General features: G+C 45.5%; 1 protein-coding gene across 50 annotated transcripts in view; it reads left to right on the top strand.

The window, feature by feature from the left end:
* Sorbs1 (sorbin and SH3 domain containing 1) overlaps positions 1-15,350 on the top strand; it is a 223,819-nt gene extending 208,469 nt beyond the window's left edge. For 36 of the 50 annotated variants that reach the window (XM_076920776.1, XM_076920646.1, XM_076920607.1 and 33 more), the window contains 4 exons: positions 6,093-6,152; positions 6,742-6,932; positions 9,991-10,103; positions 12,206-15,350. In XM_076920776.1, coding sequence (XP_076776891.1) covers positions 6,093-6,152; positions 6,742-6,932; positions 9,991-10,103; positions 12,206-12,273 — 432 coding nt within the window. In that variant the 3' untranslated portion in view covers positions 12,274-15,350. The remainder of the gene's footprint in view (positions 1-6,092; positions 6,153-6,741; positions 6,933-9,990; positions 10,104-12,205) is intronic. The other 14 variants (XM_076920733.1, XM_076920795.1, XM_076920829.1 and 11 more) reach the window with 3 other exon arrangements.
* The last annotated feature ends 1,277 nt before the right edge of the window (positions 15,351-16,627 follow it).

Genomic DNA, 16,627 nt, shown 5'->3' with positions numbered 1-16,627 from the left:
AACTTGGCTAAAGACAGAAATAAGTGCTTTGGTAAGCATGTGGGAACTAAGGTCAGTCCCCAGAAAGATGCAAACAAAGGCAGGGGCCTGGCTGGAGAATGGAAGTCAGGAAAGGAGTTGGAGAATGAGCTGTAACTTGTAGGAACAAAAGGGAAATGGGAGGTATTAAGATCACTCTGTCACACACACACACACACACACACACACACACACACACACACACACACACACCCCAGAGAGAAATACTAAGATGTTCTAAGATGGGAAATGTTTTGCTTTGACTCACAAGGGAAGTCTGTAAGCACACCCGGTGAGTGTACACACACACCCCAGAGAGAAATACTAAGATGTTCTAAGATGGGAAATGTTTTGCTTTGACTCACAAGGGAAGTCTGTAAGCACACCCGGTGAGTGTTAATAGTTTATGGGAGGAGGAGAGACACTGACTATTCTGACAAAATTACCTGCAAGTGTTCTCTCACTACTCAATGGTGGAAAACCAAGACCAGAAGCTGCAGTGTCCATTCCCACTGTGGTACCAGAAGAAATGGGCAGCTTCTGTAGAGATCCAGGTGCCAGCAGCAGAGTACTGAGAGGTGACCTTCTCTCAGCACCCCCTGCATGATTGGCTTGCTGGTTGTGAAGTTTCCTTCTGACAAGGCACCTAGAGGGCCGAGTATAGGCACAAACAAATGCACAGAACTTAGAGTCCAGGAGACAGATGGGCAGATAGACTGGAGATAGCACACTCAGCACAGACCACATAATGGAGACTCAGCTCAGGCAGGGCCTGTTGTGTGCTGCTGGGGAACCAGAAAAGGATCAGAAGACAAAGATGCCTTTCCACCATGAGAAGAACACGGCGGCTAGGGCCTGAGAGGGAAACGTAGGGGACAGGAGACTCATTTTGCTTGGGTTGTATAAATTAAGAATTTAGGAATTTCGGGGCCAGCAAGATGCCTCAGTAGGTGACATAGACATATGCCACCAAGCCTGATGGGATGAGTTCAGCACCCACATCATAGAAGGACAGTTACCCTCTTTCACCTGCACCCCATGGCACATGCAGTCCCTGCACTAGTGTAATCTTAAATTTAAAAAAAAAAATTAGAGAACATGGCATTTGTACTCAACACTCTGATGTCTCTTTTTCTTTTGTTATGAAGAAAAAGGCGTGAGGTATGCTGGAAAGGCCCTCGGTTCTTCACATCTGAGTCGCACAACTGCCATCTCTCTTAATAGAACTGAGATGAGCAAGGTGGACAAAGACTGATGTGAGAAGACTGGGTGTTCCTGAGCATTAGAAACAGATTTCAATTACAACGAAGTCCGTGTGTTGTCCCAGGGGTGCTCTCCAAGGAGATTAAGTACACGCACTGGGGAGCTCAAGGACTTGCAGTACTAGCTTTGTCTTGAAATCGCCATTTTTTTTCTTATTGAATGTTATAGGAAAACTCAGTGGAAACAGAAGCCCCTTTGCTGGTTCTCTGGAAGTTTCCTGGAGCAGAAACCCAGGAGTGAGTTGTCCAGGCCTCCGTACTCTGAGTTGCCATAAACAGCCAGTCTTGTATCACTATCCTTGGGCAATACCTCGATTCCAGAGTTCACAGAAATGAGCTCTTCGTCTCTGTCTGGAGGCTGTAATCTGACAAGTAGAGTGGCTGCCTCCTTTGAGCTGTGTTGGTGCTACCCATTTCTAATTATTAATTCCTAAGACGGGCACGCTCTAGTCAAGCTAGGGCTGAACATTATGGTATTTATTTTGGAATATAAAATCTTCATTCAGAAGATGGTCAGTATCAGCCTGTCTGGGAACCCAGGTTGTTCATTGTCCCCTTAGGAGGCCAGTGTAGGTTGCATAATGGAAGGTTAAATCAGAGGAGGCACAGGGTACGACTTAACTAGAGCAGTTCTTTCTCAGAGACTCGGGGGCAGTGGCCTATCAACAGATAGCCGATTCCTGATGGCCGTGTGGGGATCCAGGCCACACAGGGACAGGGTGTCTATCCTCCGCGCTCCTCTGCGTTCTTTAGCATGTGTGCAGCTTATTTTGGACTTTAGCCTTTGACACACCCCCAGAGCTGGAACAGGATGCTTAGTAACTGCAGGAGCACCAGGTGTTTTCTGGGTCCCAAGGGGATTAATAGCTCCAGGGAAGCTGAGCTCAGATTTCTGACAGACTCCAAGCTAAAGACAGACAACAGGGAAGCAGCAAGGACACACACGGCGTTTTTTAGGGGAAACGAAAAGAACACCCTATCTTGCGTGAGTCCAGAGAAAGCAGTTTCTGGATCAGCAAGTAGTTCCTGCTTACGACTGGTGGGGAGGTGAAGTGGGTGCAGTGCGTGCCTGCTTGCGTGTGTGCACGCACATGCCTTGCATGTTGGACTGGTTGCTGTTTTTCCAGGCACATGGGAAGCTGGAATGTGACTACAGAGTCCAAGATGTACATAGCGTGAGCTCATGCTCCCTTTATTCTTAGCATCAGCCGGGTCCTGTTGAGAACATGTATCTACTCTTAGGCTTAAGGAAGGGCAAACTGAAACTCTGAGGGAGAGCACTGCCAGTAGAAAGGAAATGGGAAGCACACAGGCAGTTTAAAATGTCCCAGCGGCCATAGTGAAACAGAATATACGAGTAAATTTTAATGATGCATGCTGTTTCACCCAATATATTAAAATTTTATTTAATGATCTATTTTACATCTTTTTATTTTGAACCACGGTTTTGAGAGCCAGTGTCTGTTTTTCAGTCGTAGCACATTGCGCTTCATCCGTGGAGCTCATGCGCTCACGGCACACTCAGACAGCGCATGCTCATACAGCGCGGGCTCAGACAGCGCAGGCTCAGAGGAGGAACTGCAGAGCTGGCACGTGTTAGAAAGCGGGACAGGAGAAAAGTGAGACCATGTGCCTAGAGGGAGAAACCCCTTTGAGGATAACCAGCCTTCAAAGTGAAGGGCTGATTCAGGTAATGGGTGTCAGTGGTTTCCAGCTACATGTGAGCTCTCCCCACCCCAATAAGTTTACATTCCAGCTATATGAGCTATTTTACCAAATCTAAACAAGGAGAAACGGAATCTGATAATATTTACCTGACTACTTCCTTCATTTATCCAGCACTAAGTGGGGACCCGTCTTCTCTACCGTGAGGAATGGGGTTGTCAGCATTCTCTAGATGTTAGAGTTAGATGATGATCGTCTTCTGCTTTGGCAATGGCCAGAGACCAGAGGAGTTGCCGAGACACTGATAGCTCTCTAGTACAGTGGCTCCTGGGTTTAATACCAGATGCTCTTTTTAATGGCACACCATCTATAGCAGGAGATGGCTCTGAGCATCTAGAGCAGCGGTTCTCAACCCGTGGCTCTCAACCCCCACAGGGGTCGAGTATCAGATATCCCGAACATCAGACATTTACATTCTGATTCACATTAGCAACATTTCAGTCGTGAAGTAGCAACGAAACAATCTTATCGTTGAGGGTCACCCCATAGAGTCAGAGTAGAGTGTCCCTTTTAGAAGAGGTAGAAATTGGGAATTGGAAACATGATGTCAGCCATCTTAGCCTGACCGAGGGGATGGGCTGAGCTCTTGCACCCACAGCCTTTGTGCAAGTCCCCAGTCTCACTAGATCTTAAAATTCCCTCTTCTAGCTTCTCATAGTCAAACGTTAGTAAAAAGTAGGGTGGGAGCCATTAGACCTTGATGTGCTTATAAACAGGAGTTCCATCTTCCCACATTTGGTTCCCAGAGCCTCTCTGAAGCTGTACATTATTTCTCAGGTGATTGGTTCCAGCCACAGCAAGAATGCCAGGGGCTTTTCTAAGCTGTGGGCACCATCCCAAGAGGTCTCCACATTTCTCTTGGATTGCTTTGGCCTGAGGTCATCAGGCCACCAACTGGAGTTTGGACTATTTGTTTTTAATGAGAACTTTTGTTGTCATGAGGTATGACCCAGACTAGTCTTGGGCATACTGAGGCCAGAAGACCTCACTTGAGGTCCTCTACACTCTTGCTTTCCAGAGTCAGGCTGAGAACAAGAAGTGTCAGCAGTGGCCAGAGTCTGGCACAGCCCAGATAACAAAGTCAGAGTCTGTGCTTCGATAGGGTCCTGGGTGACATACTGCTCTTTGTTGCCCTGACTGGCTGGCTGGAGATGGCATCGCCATCTCTCAGACAGACATACATTTCTGTTGTTGGATAGCACTTGCTTTAGAAAGCTGTCTCTTCTGTCAAGTCACTGTATTTGTATCCCCCACACAAGGTGTGCAGAGTTCGCCTCTTTCTTCTGGATACCTGCATAGCATGTGCTTGGAAATGTCCATTTCCTCTTCTGTTACATGGAAGCCTAGGCCCAGGAGCACTGGGTTGGTGGGTGAGGCACAAAGTTAACTCCCGCCCGCTGGCAAGGGCTGGAAGGACCCCAGACATCAAAGCAGCAGCAGGAGAGGACCCTTCAGTTTTGCCTTTTACTCCTCTACTGACGGAATAGATGCCAAGAGGATGGGTTTGAGTGATAGAGACCAGTGAGGGGTGTCTGGAGAGACAGCTCAGTAGTTAGGAACACTGACTGCTCTTCCAGAGGAGCTTGCTTACCTCTGTTCCCAGCACCCACATCACAGCTAACAACTCTCCTAGCCCCAATCCCAAGGGAACTGGATGATCTTTTCTGACTTTCACAGGTATCGCATGTACATGGTAAACAAACATACATGCAGGCAAGATATCATACACATAAAATAAAAATAAATAAAACTAAAATAAAATGCATAGGAAAGTGATTCTTGGTACACTGTTCTGCTGAGTGTGCCACGAGGTGAGGACATCTACAGTGGAGATGAACAAGAAGGGTGATGTGGCAGAATTGTAAGAACCACCAAGCAGTTGCACCTCTCACCGGTGGGCTGTGTGGTCCTGAGGTGTGCACGACCCACCTTGGAGCATGCGGTTTTTAGGAGAACAGTATGATCAGCACATCCTGCTTGTCTCCTGATTTGGGGGGGAAGGGGATGTAATTGTTGATGATTATGTCAACACACCTGATAAGGATATGTGGAAGGTGGTGGTGTGTGAAAGAGATCAAACAGGACAGTGGCAGAAGCCAGAACACTGCACTGCCTGTGTGATCTCACCATCTCTCTGGCTCTCTCTGAAACAAGTGTGGCCTGCACAAAAGATGATTTCTAAGTGCCCTTCTAAAAGACAGTGGGGCGGTTGTAATCATCACAGGTTACCTGGAGGGTGACTCCAAAGGTGGACTTTCGAGTATTCATCACTTTCGAGTGAGACTTCCTAGAGCTTGGAATTGAATCCTCTCTGGAGAAAGTGATTCCAAACTCTCTTCCAACAGATGCTTGACCTCCTCATGGGAGCTCAACTTAAAAGGAAGGTCTGTGTGGTCTCATTGCATGGCCTCGCCTAGGCTAGTGTCAGAGATAATCTATTGCTGTGTTTCTCTCAGGACATGCGCTCTGAAACTCCCTCCATACCTCACCAGACTAAGTCATGTGTAGATTCTTTTGAGGACATGGTCTTGTTTGAGACTTTATCTATTAACTCCATCCTGGAGTTAATAGATAAAGGAATATCTCAATAGTAGTGTAATTATTCAGTCTCTGTGAGTGCCCCAGGGTGGTGGTCCTGATGGTTCCACCACTGGCACCCCATCACCCAAAACCTGAAACTACCTTCCATACAGTAGCCCTTCCCTTGAAGCATGTTCACTGAGATCGGAGGGTTCAGAACGGTATGGGGGTGCAGGGTGGGAGGGTTCCACAGTTCTGTTTGTAAAGGCAGCCTTTCCCTGTGTCTCCCGCCAGTCCAAGGACCCTGTGTTGTCCTCACCTCACTCTCACCACGTTTCCCATTTCCCATTCCATTGCTGGATGCTTGCTTCTAATTCCGTACATCTGCATTTTCTCCTGTGCATCTGCCATGTTGTCATGGAAACCCAGTGGCCATGGGCCACAAATATCTGGTGTCATCTGAATGTGGTGGTGTGGTACGTGTATTTGCTCACACTTTTTCTTTGACTCCTTTCCAATGTGACATCTGCTAAAATGTCTCCCTTATGATTTGCTTGGTGATCACAGCCTTCTCATCATTCATTGAGCGCAGGACCTGATCTCACAGAATCTGAAAAGAACTATGTGGTAAGATGCCTGTTGAATAAGACTGTGGCTTTCCTAAAGAGCACCCTTACTGACTGCAGCGTGTAGACCAGAGTAACTACTGGTAAACAGCCCGCTGTGGTTTGCAAGAGCCCACGACTGATGTAGTAGAGCCAGGGATTTGGCCACCCTCTGTCCTCAGTGCCTCTACAGGAGAAGAGGACTTTAGAGACAGTTCCACTCTGCCTGCAGGTGGGATTAAATGGTGTGCTAGTGCATGACTGGGGATACATTGTTGCATTTACAGCCAGAGATTATTTCAGCTGTAACAGTTATTCACTAATTACAGGCTTGTTATGCTGCTGCCTTTTAAAAAGTCATACTAAATGCCAAATTCCTCTGTATCTTACCTGTCTTTCCATGCTTACCTGGATCCCTCCTGCACTCTACCACTGGAATCTCTCTCTTTTGTTTTTATAACTTGGATCTTCAACTCTGTTTTCTCCCTGGACTTACGTGCTTCGTCTGGAATGTTACATCTCTTCCTCTCTCTTTTTTTTTTTTTTTTTTTTTCCGTCCCCACATTGACTGTTTTATGGGGGTTTCTGGATACCGCGGGGCCACCTCACAGGAAGCGGTTTGCAATGAGATCATAAACATTGCCGAGAAATCTGTTCATTACTGCAGCACTGTCTCTCATCCCCTTGACTTCCATCACAAGGTACCCCCTTCTGACAATAAATCATCTTTAATCATTTCTCAGCAACCTCAAGCCCAGCATCGAAGAGTCACCCCAGACAGGAGTCAGCCCTCACAGGATTTGTAAGTACAATATGGGAAATTTGGTTCTAATGTTGTTGGCGGACTTTCTGCCTTGGAAAATGGATGGTTGGCTGATGTCACAGCTGTTGGGGGGCAGGAGGATGAGCTAATTACTTCCTGCTTCTTTGGGAATTTCTAGGGAAGGCCATATTTCCTGTCAGCCATGAAGATAGGTGCTAGGTAAATAAACCAGTTCATGGACCCCTGGGAGAGAGAGAGAGAGAAAGAATTAATGACTATACAAGGGGAAAAGAGAGCTGTGCTAACCAGTTTCAATATCAGTGCTGTGGAGAGCAGAAAGAGAGGAACAGTTCCCTCTGAAGTAAAGTGAGTTGAACCAAGCTTTGAGAAAAAGGAATGGATAGAGTGAGTAGTTTGGAGACCCTGAAGAAGGCTTATGTGACCAGCACATAGTTCGTGGAGGTGAGGTTAGAGATGAAAGTTAAGATGTTGGGATGAGACCAGATTCTGACTGCAGCTGAGATAAGTTTGGATTTTATTCTGCAGGCACCAGGAAGCCACTGAAGGCTTTTAAAGTGAGTTGTACTTTGATTGTGCCTGTTCTAGGGTGATGACTGTGGCAGCAGATGGAGTGTAGGATTCAGAAATGAGGGATAAAGATGTTGGTTAGGAAAAATGACGTCAGTCGTGGTAGCCTTAGCTAGAACAGAGTGACTTTATGTAACCATGGAAATGCATAAGATTACCAACAGAGAGTCAGGGTAAAGAGAAAGAGTGAGTGAAGGAGAACAAGAAAGAGCAGCAAGAACAGGCATGGGTCTAGGAATGCTCACTTTTACAGAACAGAGCCCATAGCATCTGGCCAATGGTATCGCCTGTCTTTCAGAGATCAGGAGTAGAAAAGGAGAAAGGATCACTAGGCATTCTCTCTGGCAACGTGAGAAATGACTGGTGACTGTGTAACAGTAGTGGGTGTTCCATTAGAAAGGGCTGAAGTTTGATGATGCATGGGATGGGGTTGGGTGGGAGACTGTAGATCAAGGGCTGTTGGAGACAGGGCAGAGTCTTAGGCATATTTGTGCTAAAAAAGGAGGTGAGAAAATTGAAAGATCCATGCGAGAGGCTGTAAGTGGGGGAAGAGGGCTCAGCACAGCCAGAAGAGGTGTACTTGCACACAGTAATGGGGTACTTGCACACAGTAATGGGGTACTTGCACACAGTAACAGGGACAGGACAGCAAGTAGAAACACACTTGGGTCTGGAGAGGAGGAAGATTAAGGTCTTGTAGAAAGCCGGGGACAAAATATGAGACATTCTGTTGAGAGTAGAGAACCAGAACCAGCAGAGGGACTCAACTGGGGAGTTTCCGAGCTACCAGAGACCATTAGAGCTAAGTGGGACCAAGGGTACAAGGGTGCATATTTTCTCCAGTCTCTCTCCACCATTTGCATACAGACAAATAGAGTCATTTTCCAGAACATGCTCTAGCAAAGCAGTTATGGTGGAAGTTAAGAGGATGGACAGTGTCAGAAGCTAGTGAGGACATGCATGTATTCCACAGCCAGCTGTAGGAATCCAAGCTAAGCAGGAAGTAAATACAGAGAAAGGAGACAAGGTATTCGCTTACCAACTTGGAATCTGTCTTTTGTTTCTTTCATTCCTCATTAGAGACCTTCCCACTGACAGCCAAATTCTTCCACCCAAATCTCAGCACATTGGGACAAATGGTGAAAACAGTATCGTATGTGTGACACTCAGCACAAGCCTGTTGGTGCTGGAAGCCAGTGCCATTTGCTTGTGTCTAGTCCCTCTTACTCTGTATTGGAATTCACTGCCATTACTGGAAATGGCATTTGATTGGCTCATTTACAAAATTCTGGTGCTACTGTGGCGTTTTAAAATGATGAATATTCTGAATTGTGACGTTGATGGTGCACAGTAGATGCCCAAAAAGCACTCGGTAAGGGAGGGATGAAAACAAAGCTCCCGCTTGATGCCGAAGCTGATGCTGGTTTCACAATGAGCTTCACTGTTATCAGAGCACAGAACAACACAACCCAGATGTCCTAGGCCAAAGAGCAAATCAATAAAACCTTATCTGCAGCTATCCTTGGGTGGAGCAGAAGCAGAAAGTTTTTAGGTTGTTCAGAAAAGGGCCCCCACACAGCAGGACATTGGGAATGTGCTACATTAGTTTTAATTATTATTGTTCTGGGGGTTTTGATACGTTTTATTAATTTGTTTTCTCATATATTATATCCAGACCCCCTCTACCCCTGGGTCCCAAAACAGGCAAAAGTGTGAGAAATAGCTGCGGCTCCCTGTACTAGGAGTCCCACAAAACACTGAGGTACACAACTACAACATATATGCGGAGGGTCTAGGTTAGACCCATGCAGGCTCCCTGGCTGCTGTTTCAGTCTCAGTGAGCCCCTGTGAGGCCATGTTTGTTGAGTCTCTGGGTTTGCTTGTGGTGTCCTTGACCTGTCTGTGTTTTACTCTGTAAGCCAAGAGCTCAGTGTGTAGCACAGAGTGGCCTTAGACTCAATGACTGTCTTCCTACCTCAGCTTCCTACGTGCTAAGAACACAAACATGAGCCAGTCCATATAGCTGGAAATATGCATTTTTATACATTTTTCTGCCTGTACATATCTATCACCTGTTTTTATAATTGCCTTTTGTTCTCTAACATTTATGACCAGAATTTAATAACCCTGGAACTAAATAACTGCTTATTATTCTTAATTATCTACCTATATTATCCTATTATTAAAAGGGGTGTGGTTAACTTTCAAGGCAGTAAAGTGGGTAGAGGTTAGAGAGAGGCTGTAGGCAATAAAGGTTTCCCATGGTAACAAGAAAAAAAAACTAAGATTAACTATTACTTGATCAACAGAAATCCCCCCCCCCAACCTCTATTGGGTTTAATTGATTTAATGCATTTCTCCAATGCTGAACTGCTAGAGAAATAATCAATAAGATGTTTTCGACATTAAATGGGAAACACTACGTCAATGTTGGGTTCACAGTGTTGGGATTTGTCATCAAGTCCTGTCAACAAATGAGTCACTCACTGTTGCTTTCTCTGGTTTGTAGATGTAGCTACCAAGCATTATATAGTTATGTGCCACAGAACGATGATGAGTTGGAACTCCGAGATGGAGATATTGTTGATGTCATGGAAAAATGTGATGATGGATGGTTTGTTGGTAAGAATCCCATCATGCTTTTCTTCCTAATAGTGTATTGGAAGAAGGACTAGGAATGATGAGACATGTAAAAAGCAATCTTCCAGCCCCCAGGAATTCTGGGCCACTCATCTCAAGGTCGTATGAATGTTACAGAGTTGAACCAAAGCCAAGATATGCCAGAGTCTGACAGACCGCAGTGTCACCTTCATCACTGCTGTTAATTGGGTTCCTTTTATATCCTATGTGTATATATCTTTAATATTTACAGGTCTCATCTTTAAAGCTCTTAAGAAACAACACAAAATCTGGGCAGTGGTAGTACATGCCTTTAATCCAGCACTTGGGAGGCGGAACTCCGAGTTTGAGGTCAGCCTGTTCTACAGAGTTCCAGGACAGCCAGGAATACACAGAAGTCCTGTCTCAAAACAACAACAACAACAACAACAACAAATACCAGAGAGAGAGACAGAGGCAGAGACAGAAAGACACAGAGACAGACAGACAGACAGACACAGGCAGACAGAAAACATGACTAGGACTCCACCATGAAGTTCACGCACACGTGTGGATGTGGATGTTCCTAAGACCATTTCATTTATTCTGGGGTTCTAATAACTTGAAGAAAAGCAACCAGATCAAATAATAGAACAAAGGAGGGTTCAGCAAGGCTCAGGGGTAGAACATTTGTTTAAAGTATGAGGCCTGGGTTTGTCTCTGAGTACCACAGACCTCATGCACACTCACATGCACATGCACACTCACGTTCACACTCACGTGCGATTGCACCAGTGCAAGGTTTGCCTTTCTAGGAAAGGGAGAGAACAGCCAATTGCAAGCCCAATATGCTTGTTGTGCCTTCGTTGCCTTCTCTCACAAAGACTCCTGCAAGACAAGAATTAGCCTCATTTAACAAAATCTAAAAGTGAAGGGCAGTGGGATTGGGTAACTATCCCAAGGTCACTCTAACAAATGTCAGACTGCCTACTACTTCCTTTCTGTTCAGGCTGTTAGAGCGGTGGCAGTCACTGGTTCACCCTTCTTCTTCCAACCCCATCTTAGTCTGATTTCTCTGGAAGAAACTTCCTAAAGCAGTGTTGGGACTGGAGTGGTTACAAGAGCGATGTTCTGCACAAACAGAAAGGCGGGGAGGTAGGCTACGGCCTTACCAGCCTCTTAGAAAATGCTCTGTCCTCCCAGCAGTCAGGCCTCCCTGTGGGCTTCTTTATAAAAGAAAGTCTTATGAGGAAGCCGGAGGACACAGAGCATACCGCAGTCCCGTAGAAACAGTAGGTGTGCCCAGTGTAAAACTGAAAATCCTACACAGGCCACATTGAAAAAGAAAAGAGAAACCTATTAAATTAGTTCTGATGTCTTAATGAATCCAAGTTATTTGGATATTATCTTTTGAGCACATAGCATTGTTAGTGATATATTTTATATTGTTTTCATAGTTAGCCTTTGGAAGCTGGTGTATATTCTATCTCAGTTCTCAGTTACCATGTGTAGATGTCCTGTTAAAGAGTGAGGCTGAGGCAGGAGGATGTTATATTCTGGGCAAGCCTGAGCTATACAGCAAGGCTGTTTCAAGAAAAAAAAAAGAGAGAGAGAGAGAGAAAGATAGACTGAAAGAGGAGAGGTTGAGAATAAATTTGCTATGAGATTCCTCTAGGAGTGCTTCAGTCTTCAGCCCGTGGGGAAGGGACACCAGTTCTCCAGTGATGGTGGGTGTCCTGGCTGAAGGAAATGTGTTGGGCTGAGTATCCTTACACAACTCAGTTATTCTCAGGAGTGGCCTAGTGTGGATTTAGCAGCCCAGCATTTTTCATCAGCAAGGACAGAGTGTTGGGAAGAACAATGGGGCTGGGGTCAGAAGACCTGGGTTCAGATTCTACCTCCAACATCTGTTAAACTTGGGGACCTGAGAAGTTTACAGTCTGAGCCTGGATCCTTCACCACTCCTCATCATTCTATAGCCCAAATGATACAGCTTTGCACATCACAGTATGAGGTTGTTACCAAGGGGACCATACAGAATCTCCAGCATGTTCTCTGAACTCAGTTGTATGTGCTTTCTCACTTTGTGTCTGTTTCTGTTTGCTTGTTTGTTATGTTTCTTCCAGGCACTTCGAGAAGGACGAGGCAGTTTGGTACCTTTCCAGGCAACTATGTAAAACCTTTATATCTATAAGAAGACTGAGAAGCACAGAGATTATTTTTTATCCAAGGATGAAGCATCATTCATGAACTGGTCTCTTTATTTAAATATTGAGTCAGTAGGAAAACTAACGCAGTTGTTAAAGAGGGAATTCAAAGAAGGAACAGAGACGTGTGTTTAAAACCCACTGTGCGTCAGGGATTAACCATATGCTGAAGACGTCTGTATTTACAGGGCTGCTTCTGGGAGCTGCTCTAGCCCCCGCTGCTTGGGGACTCTGATCTGGAGTAGTGTCCTTGAGTGACATTAGCCAAAACATGTGCCCAGTTTTACCCACTCCCATTTCAAAGGTGTCCCTTGGGGCTAGATGAGTCAGTCCCCATCCATGTTCCACAGGCCCCAAGCCTGAGCATCGTCAACTCCTGCCTCTAGTCCAGGCTATCCCAGAGCCAGCAGGCCTCAAGTGCTGCTAGAGGCTAGTCTGGGTTGTTGACATTTTTCTTCAGCACCATGACTGATGCAGTCCGAGTGAAGATGGTGGCAGACCAGGTGCCCTAGCAGTCAGCCGTCTGGGTGATACGGCCCTTTACCGCCCTGATATTCAGACAGAAATCCATGCCATGTTTGTCCTGAGCTTGGGAGCAGGTGGTCAGGCAGATGGGTTACATTTGTGTTTCCACATGATTAAGCCAGCCACCCTGGGGCTCTGGAAGTCACTTGGAGTGTGTTCCTTCCCTGGTCACTACTACTGGCTAGCCAGGGTTGGCCGTGCCTTTCTTTTCTGGCTTAGTATGGGTTGATACACTTGGGCCCATGGAATACAGCCTGGTCTCCAGTAGCTCCCTTAGCATGTATAGATGCAAACTGGCCGCAGGGGCACCATGGGTAAGACACTCCCAGACCTAGGAGGGACTCGGTGCCTCCTGTGTTGTTTGTGGAGTCTGAATGCCACCCAGAATGTTGTCTCCTCTAGTCCGTGTTCCCCTCCTCCTCTCCACCCCAGGCCAGGGAGTCCTGGTGCACATGGTGAGGCCTCCATTCAGAGCTTAAGTATTACACACTGGCCTGGGTACGAGGCAGCAATTCTCCTCCTGGTGGCAGCTGTGAGTCTGTCCTCTGTGAGCCCTGGTTGTGAGGAGGGGACCCTTTGACACCTGGGTAGTTAGTCACCACTCTGGTTCTCTGTTAGATTCCTAGTCGACACAGAGATAAGTGTGGCCTGTTCCCAGAACTGAACCTGCCAAGGGCCTCAGCTGAGTGGACAACACAGGAGAAGCAGCCCAATCTAGAGAGACTATGATATGTGCAGAGGGTGTGAGAGGAAGGGATGCGTTTCTCCTGAGGGGGATCCTAGAAAGCAGTCAGGTTTTCCTCTCCCTCAGCTCACTTCTGAAGAACTGGGATGCAGGGAGAACCTTTGTCTGAGGGTAGTTTATGTCTGAAAATACCGGGATTTTTTTTTTTTTTCCAGAGTCTGGTATTCTACCTACAAATACATGCACCAGGGTCACAAATACCAGGAATTGTAGGTGAGAGGGTATACACTGGAACCCTGGCTCTCTGCATGTAGTTCAGAACCACCCTAACCACTATACTATCCCAAAGTCTGGAGTCTTCACAAGCTGGCAACATTTGTCTTCAGTGACTGCCTGCTGTCTTAGATAGCATGGGACCCTAACTCCCCGCTGCCCCCCCCCCCCCCCCGCCCATCCCCAACCACCACGCACGAGCCACAATTCTCTGAGGAGGCTCTCAGGAAAGAAACTGCCATGGATTGATTCACACTGAAATATAAATGGCGGGTGGGGAAATAAATGTACTGTCTCTTCCCGGAGACATCCATTTTAACGGAGACAGAGCAGAGCCTTGAATCCCAAGGGGAAATGGAATGGAACTGAAGGGGTAGAAGCTTCCTGGGCAGAAAGACCTGGCGAGTCTAGGACCTGCTGCTTTGCCATCTCAGCTTCCCCAGCCAGCTGCACTGCTTTCTTTTTTGACTTTGCCCCTCTCGAAGGGAACATAGGGAAATAAATTAAAATGCCTGTGTGCATTTTTACTCATTTGGAATGCAGTCCTTGCTCTCTCCTAGATGCCAACCATGACTAGTGCGATTGTATCTAAATTTCCTGAGGGGTGTTTGTTTGATTAAGTAGGTAATGTCGAACACCTCTTTAAATACAGCTAGAAAATAAAACCATTTTATAAAAGCCACCTTTGCATCCCCTGCGAGCCTCACACTGAGTCTCTCTCCAAACCCAGGTGTGCCCATCTTTAATAAAATCTCTCCCGCTTCCGACGTATGAAAAATAAAAAACAAAAAGAGCGAAGGTTTCCAGTTACTCTTTTGTCGTCAGACATTTAGTAATATAAAGTACCTATTTTTATGCTGAAATGTTTATACAGGTTTATTACCAGCAAGCGCAACTAACTGGCGGCATGCCGTGCAACTCGTTTTGATATATTAGTCATGCTTCCAGGTAAAGGCAAGCTCCAGACTACTCACCTTTTGCAGTCTCTGGGATCAGGAAAAGAAAAAAAAAATCACATGTTTGAGAAGTGGGACTGTAAATATGTAATGTATATTTAACTTTGTGTAGCCCATGTACCTACCTTGTATAGAAAAATAATTTTTAAAACTTGAGCAGAAAGGGAATAAATTGAGGAAATCATGAAGGGCCCCCCCCACACACACACACTTTTATTTAAATGAAGGAATTTTGAATAATTCACCTGCAGACTTTTAGCATAAAAAATAGTTCTTGGAAATTGTTAACATACTCAGTTGTTCTCTGGGGAAGAGAAGACAACTATAATATCATTTACAGTTTTTTCTTTTTTGCAGTTTTATTTATCTGCAGTAGTATTAAGTCATATTGCTGGAATAGGTTACTACCAAAAAAAAAGATATTAAGAAAAAATAAAACCGATCTACGTAACCTATTAAAGTATTGCATTTAAATCGCACACCAAGTGCATGTACTATGCAGACACAGGTCTTTCTGTTCATTTATTTTTTTTCCTTATTGCAGTGGATTGATTTGATAAGACATGTTGAGTTACTACTTTGCTGTACATATTATTTAATAAACTTTATTCGGAATTGCGTGGCACCTTTGTGTTCTTGCCCTTCATTGGTTCGTTTCTCCCGTGAGGTCCCCACCCCTGCTCCTGCCTTCTGTTCTAAGTCAGTGGCCGCCTGGTTTCCTCCTTCACTGCTTCCTCAGTAGAGTAGCTGTGTTCTTCTATAAACTGATTAAAGTATGTTACTTGTTCTGATAACAAAAATAATGATTCTGTGTCTTCAAGAGCCAAAATGAAACATTATGAAATATGTATAATAAGTCTCAATCTGCTCCTCAAAGCATGAGAAAACACAGTGTCTAGTATTTGAAGATCAAGAGGGACTGTGTGTTTTCTGCTGTGCTTGGTTTTTCTCCCTACATCAAGTATATCAAAACACTCAGGTCACATCCCAGTCCCTGCCCTCCTCCCACTCTCTCCCCTGCAGCCGTCCTATGGCTGTGAGCTGACATCTCATTCCGGTGGAGTCTGCTATGTATATACAGGGGGTCCTCAAAAAGAAAAACCTCAAGCCTCCTCCCCCTCGGCCTGTCCTCCTGCAAGTAGTAGTTTGTACCAGACAACTGGGAGAGGGGTGGCTTCCAGAGTCTGCCATTCTCCATCTTGGGCATTTCACAGGCCTGCTAACCTTCCTCTGTGCCTCCATCCTGTCCAAATCCATCATCTCACTTTCAAACAAGATATAGAACCCAGCTGCTTGTACTTTGGTAACCTTTTTTTTTTTTTCCTTGCCCAGATCACTGCAGTAACTGTAGCTTGTCTGGTGGTTTCTCCTTTGCCTACTCTCCTCCAGCCATGACAAGGCAACCAAAGTGACCATTGTGAAACTGACCATACACTCTCTTGGTTGTGGAATGAATACACAAGCTCTGCCCTTACTCTCTGCCTTAGCCTTGATCTCATCTGGTGGCTAGTTTTTGCCCCAGTATAGGGACCCAACATTATACAGCACCCTTCAGCCTTAGTGCTTCATGCTCAGTAGTCCTTGTGCTTGGAAGACCCTTTCTCCAAAAGATGTTGGCTTCCTTCCTCTCTGTCTTTGGTCCTTTGTCTTGTTCTCTGAGGCTTTCTCTTGTCATCTTTTATAGGGTGGGAACTGTTACCCTGACTCAGGCATTCTGCCCTTTTTATCAATGAAACAAATGCAGGCTTGTTTCTCTGCACATACTAAACATACGTGACTTTATATAGTCTTAGGTAAAAAAAAAAAAAAAAAAAAAAAAAAAAGACTGTATGAGCTTGCACATAGCTCCAGAATGTATGTATCCAGTTCTCTATTGATGCAAGTCTGTGAGATTCTTGGCCA

The sequence above is a fragment of the Arvicanthis niloticus genome, chromosome 1 (assembly GCF_011762505.2).
Source record: "Arvicanthis niloticus isolate mArvNil1 chromosome 1, mArvNil1.pat.X, whole genome shotgun sequence".
Lineage (NCBI taxonomy): Eukaryota > Metazoa > Chordata > Mammalia > Rodentia > Muridae > Arvicanthis > Arvicanthis niloticus.
The sequence above is the reverse complement of the archived record's forward strand: the minus strand, read 5'-3'. Positions and strand labels throughout refer to the sequence as shown.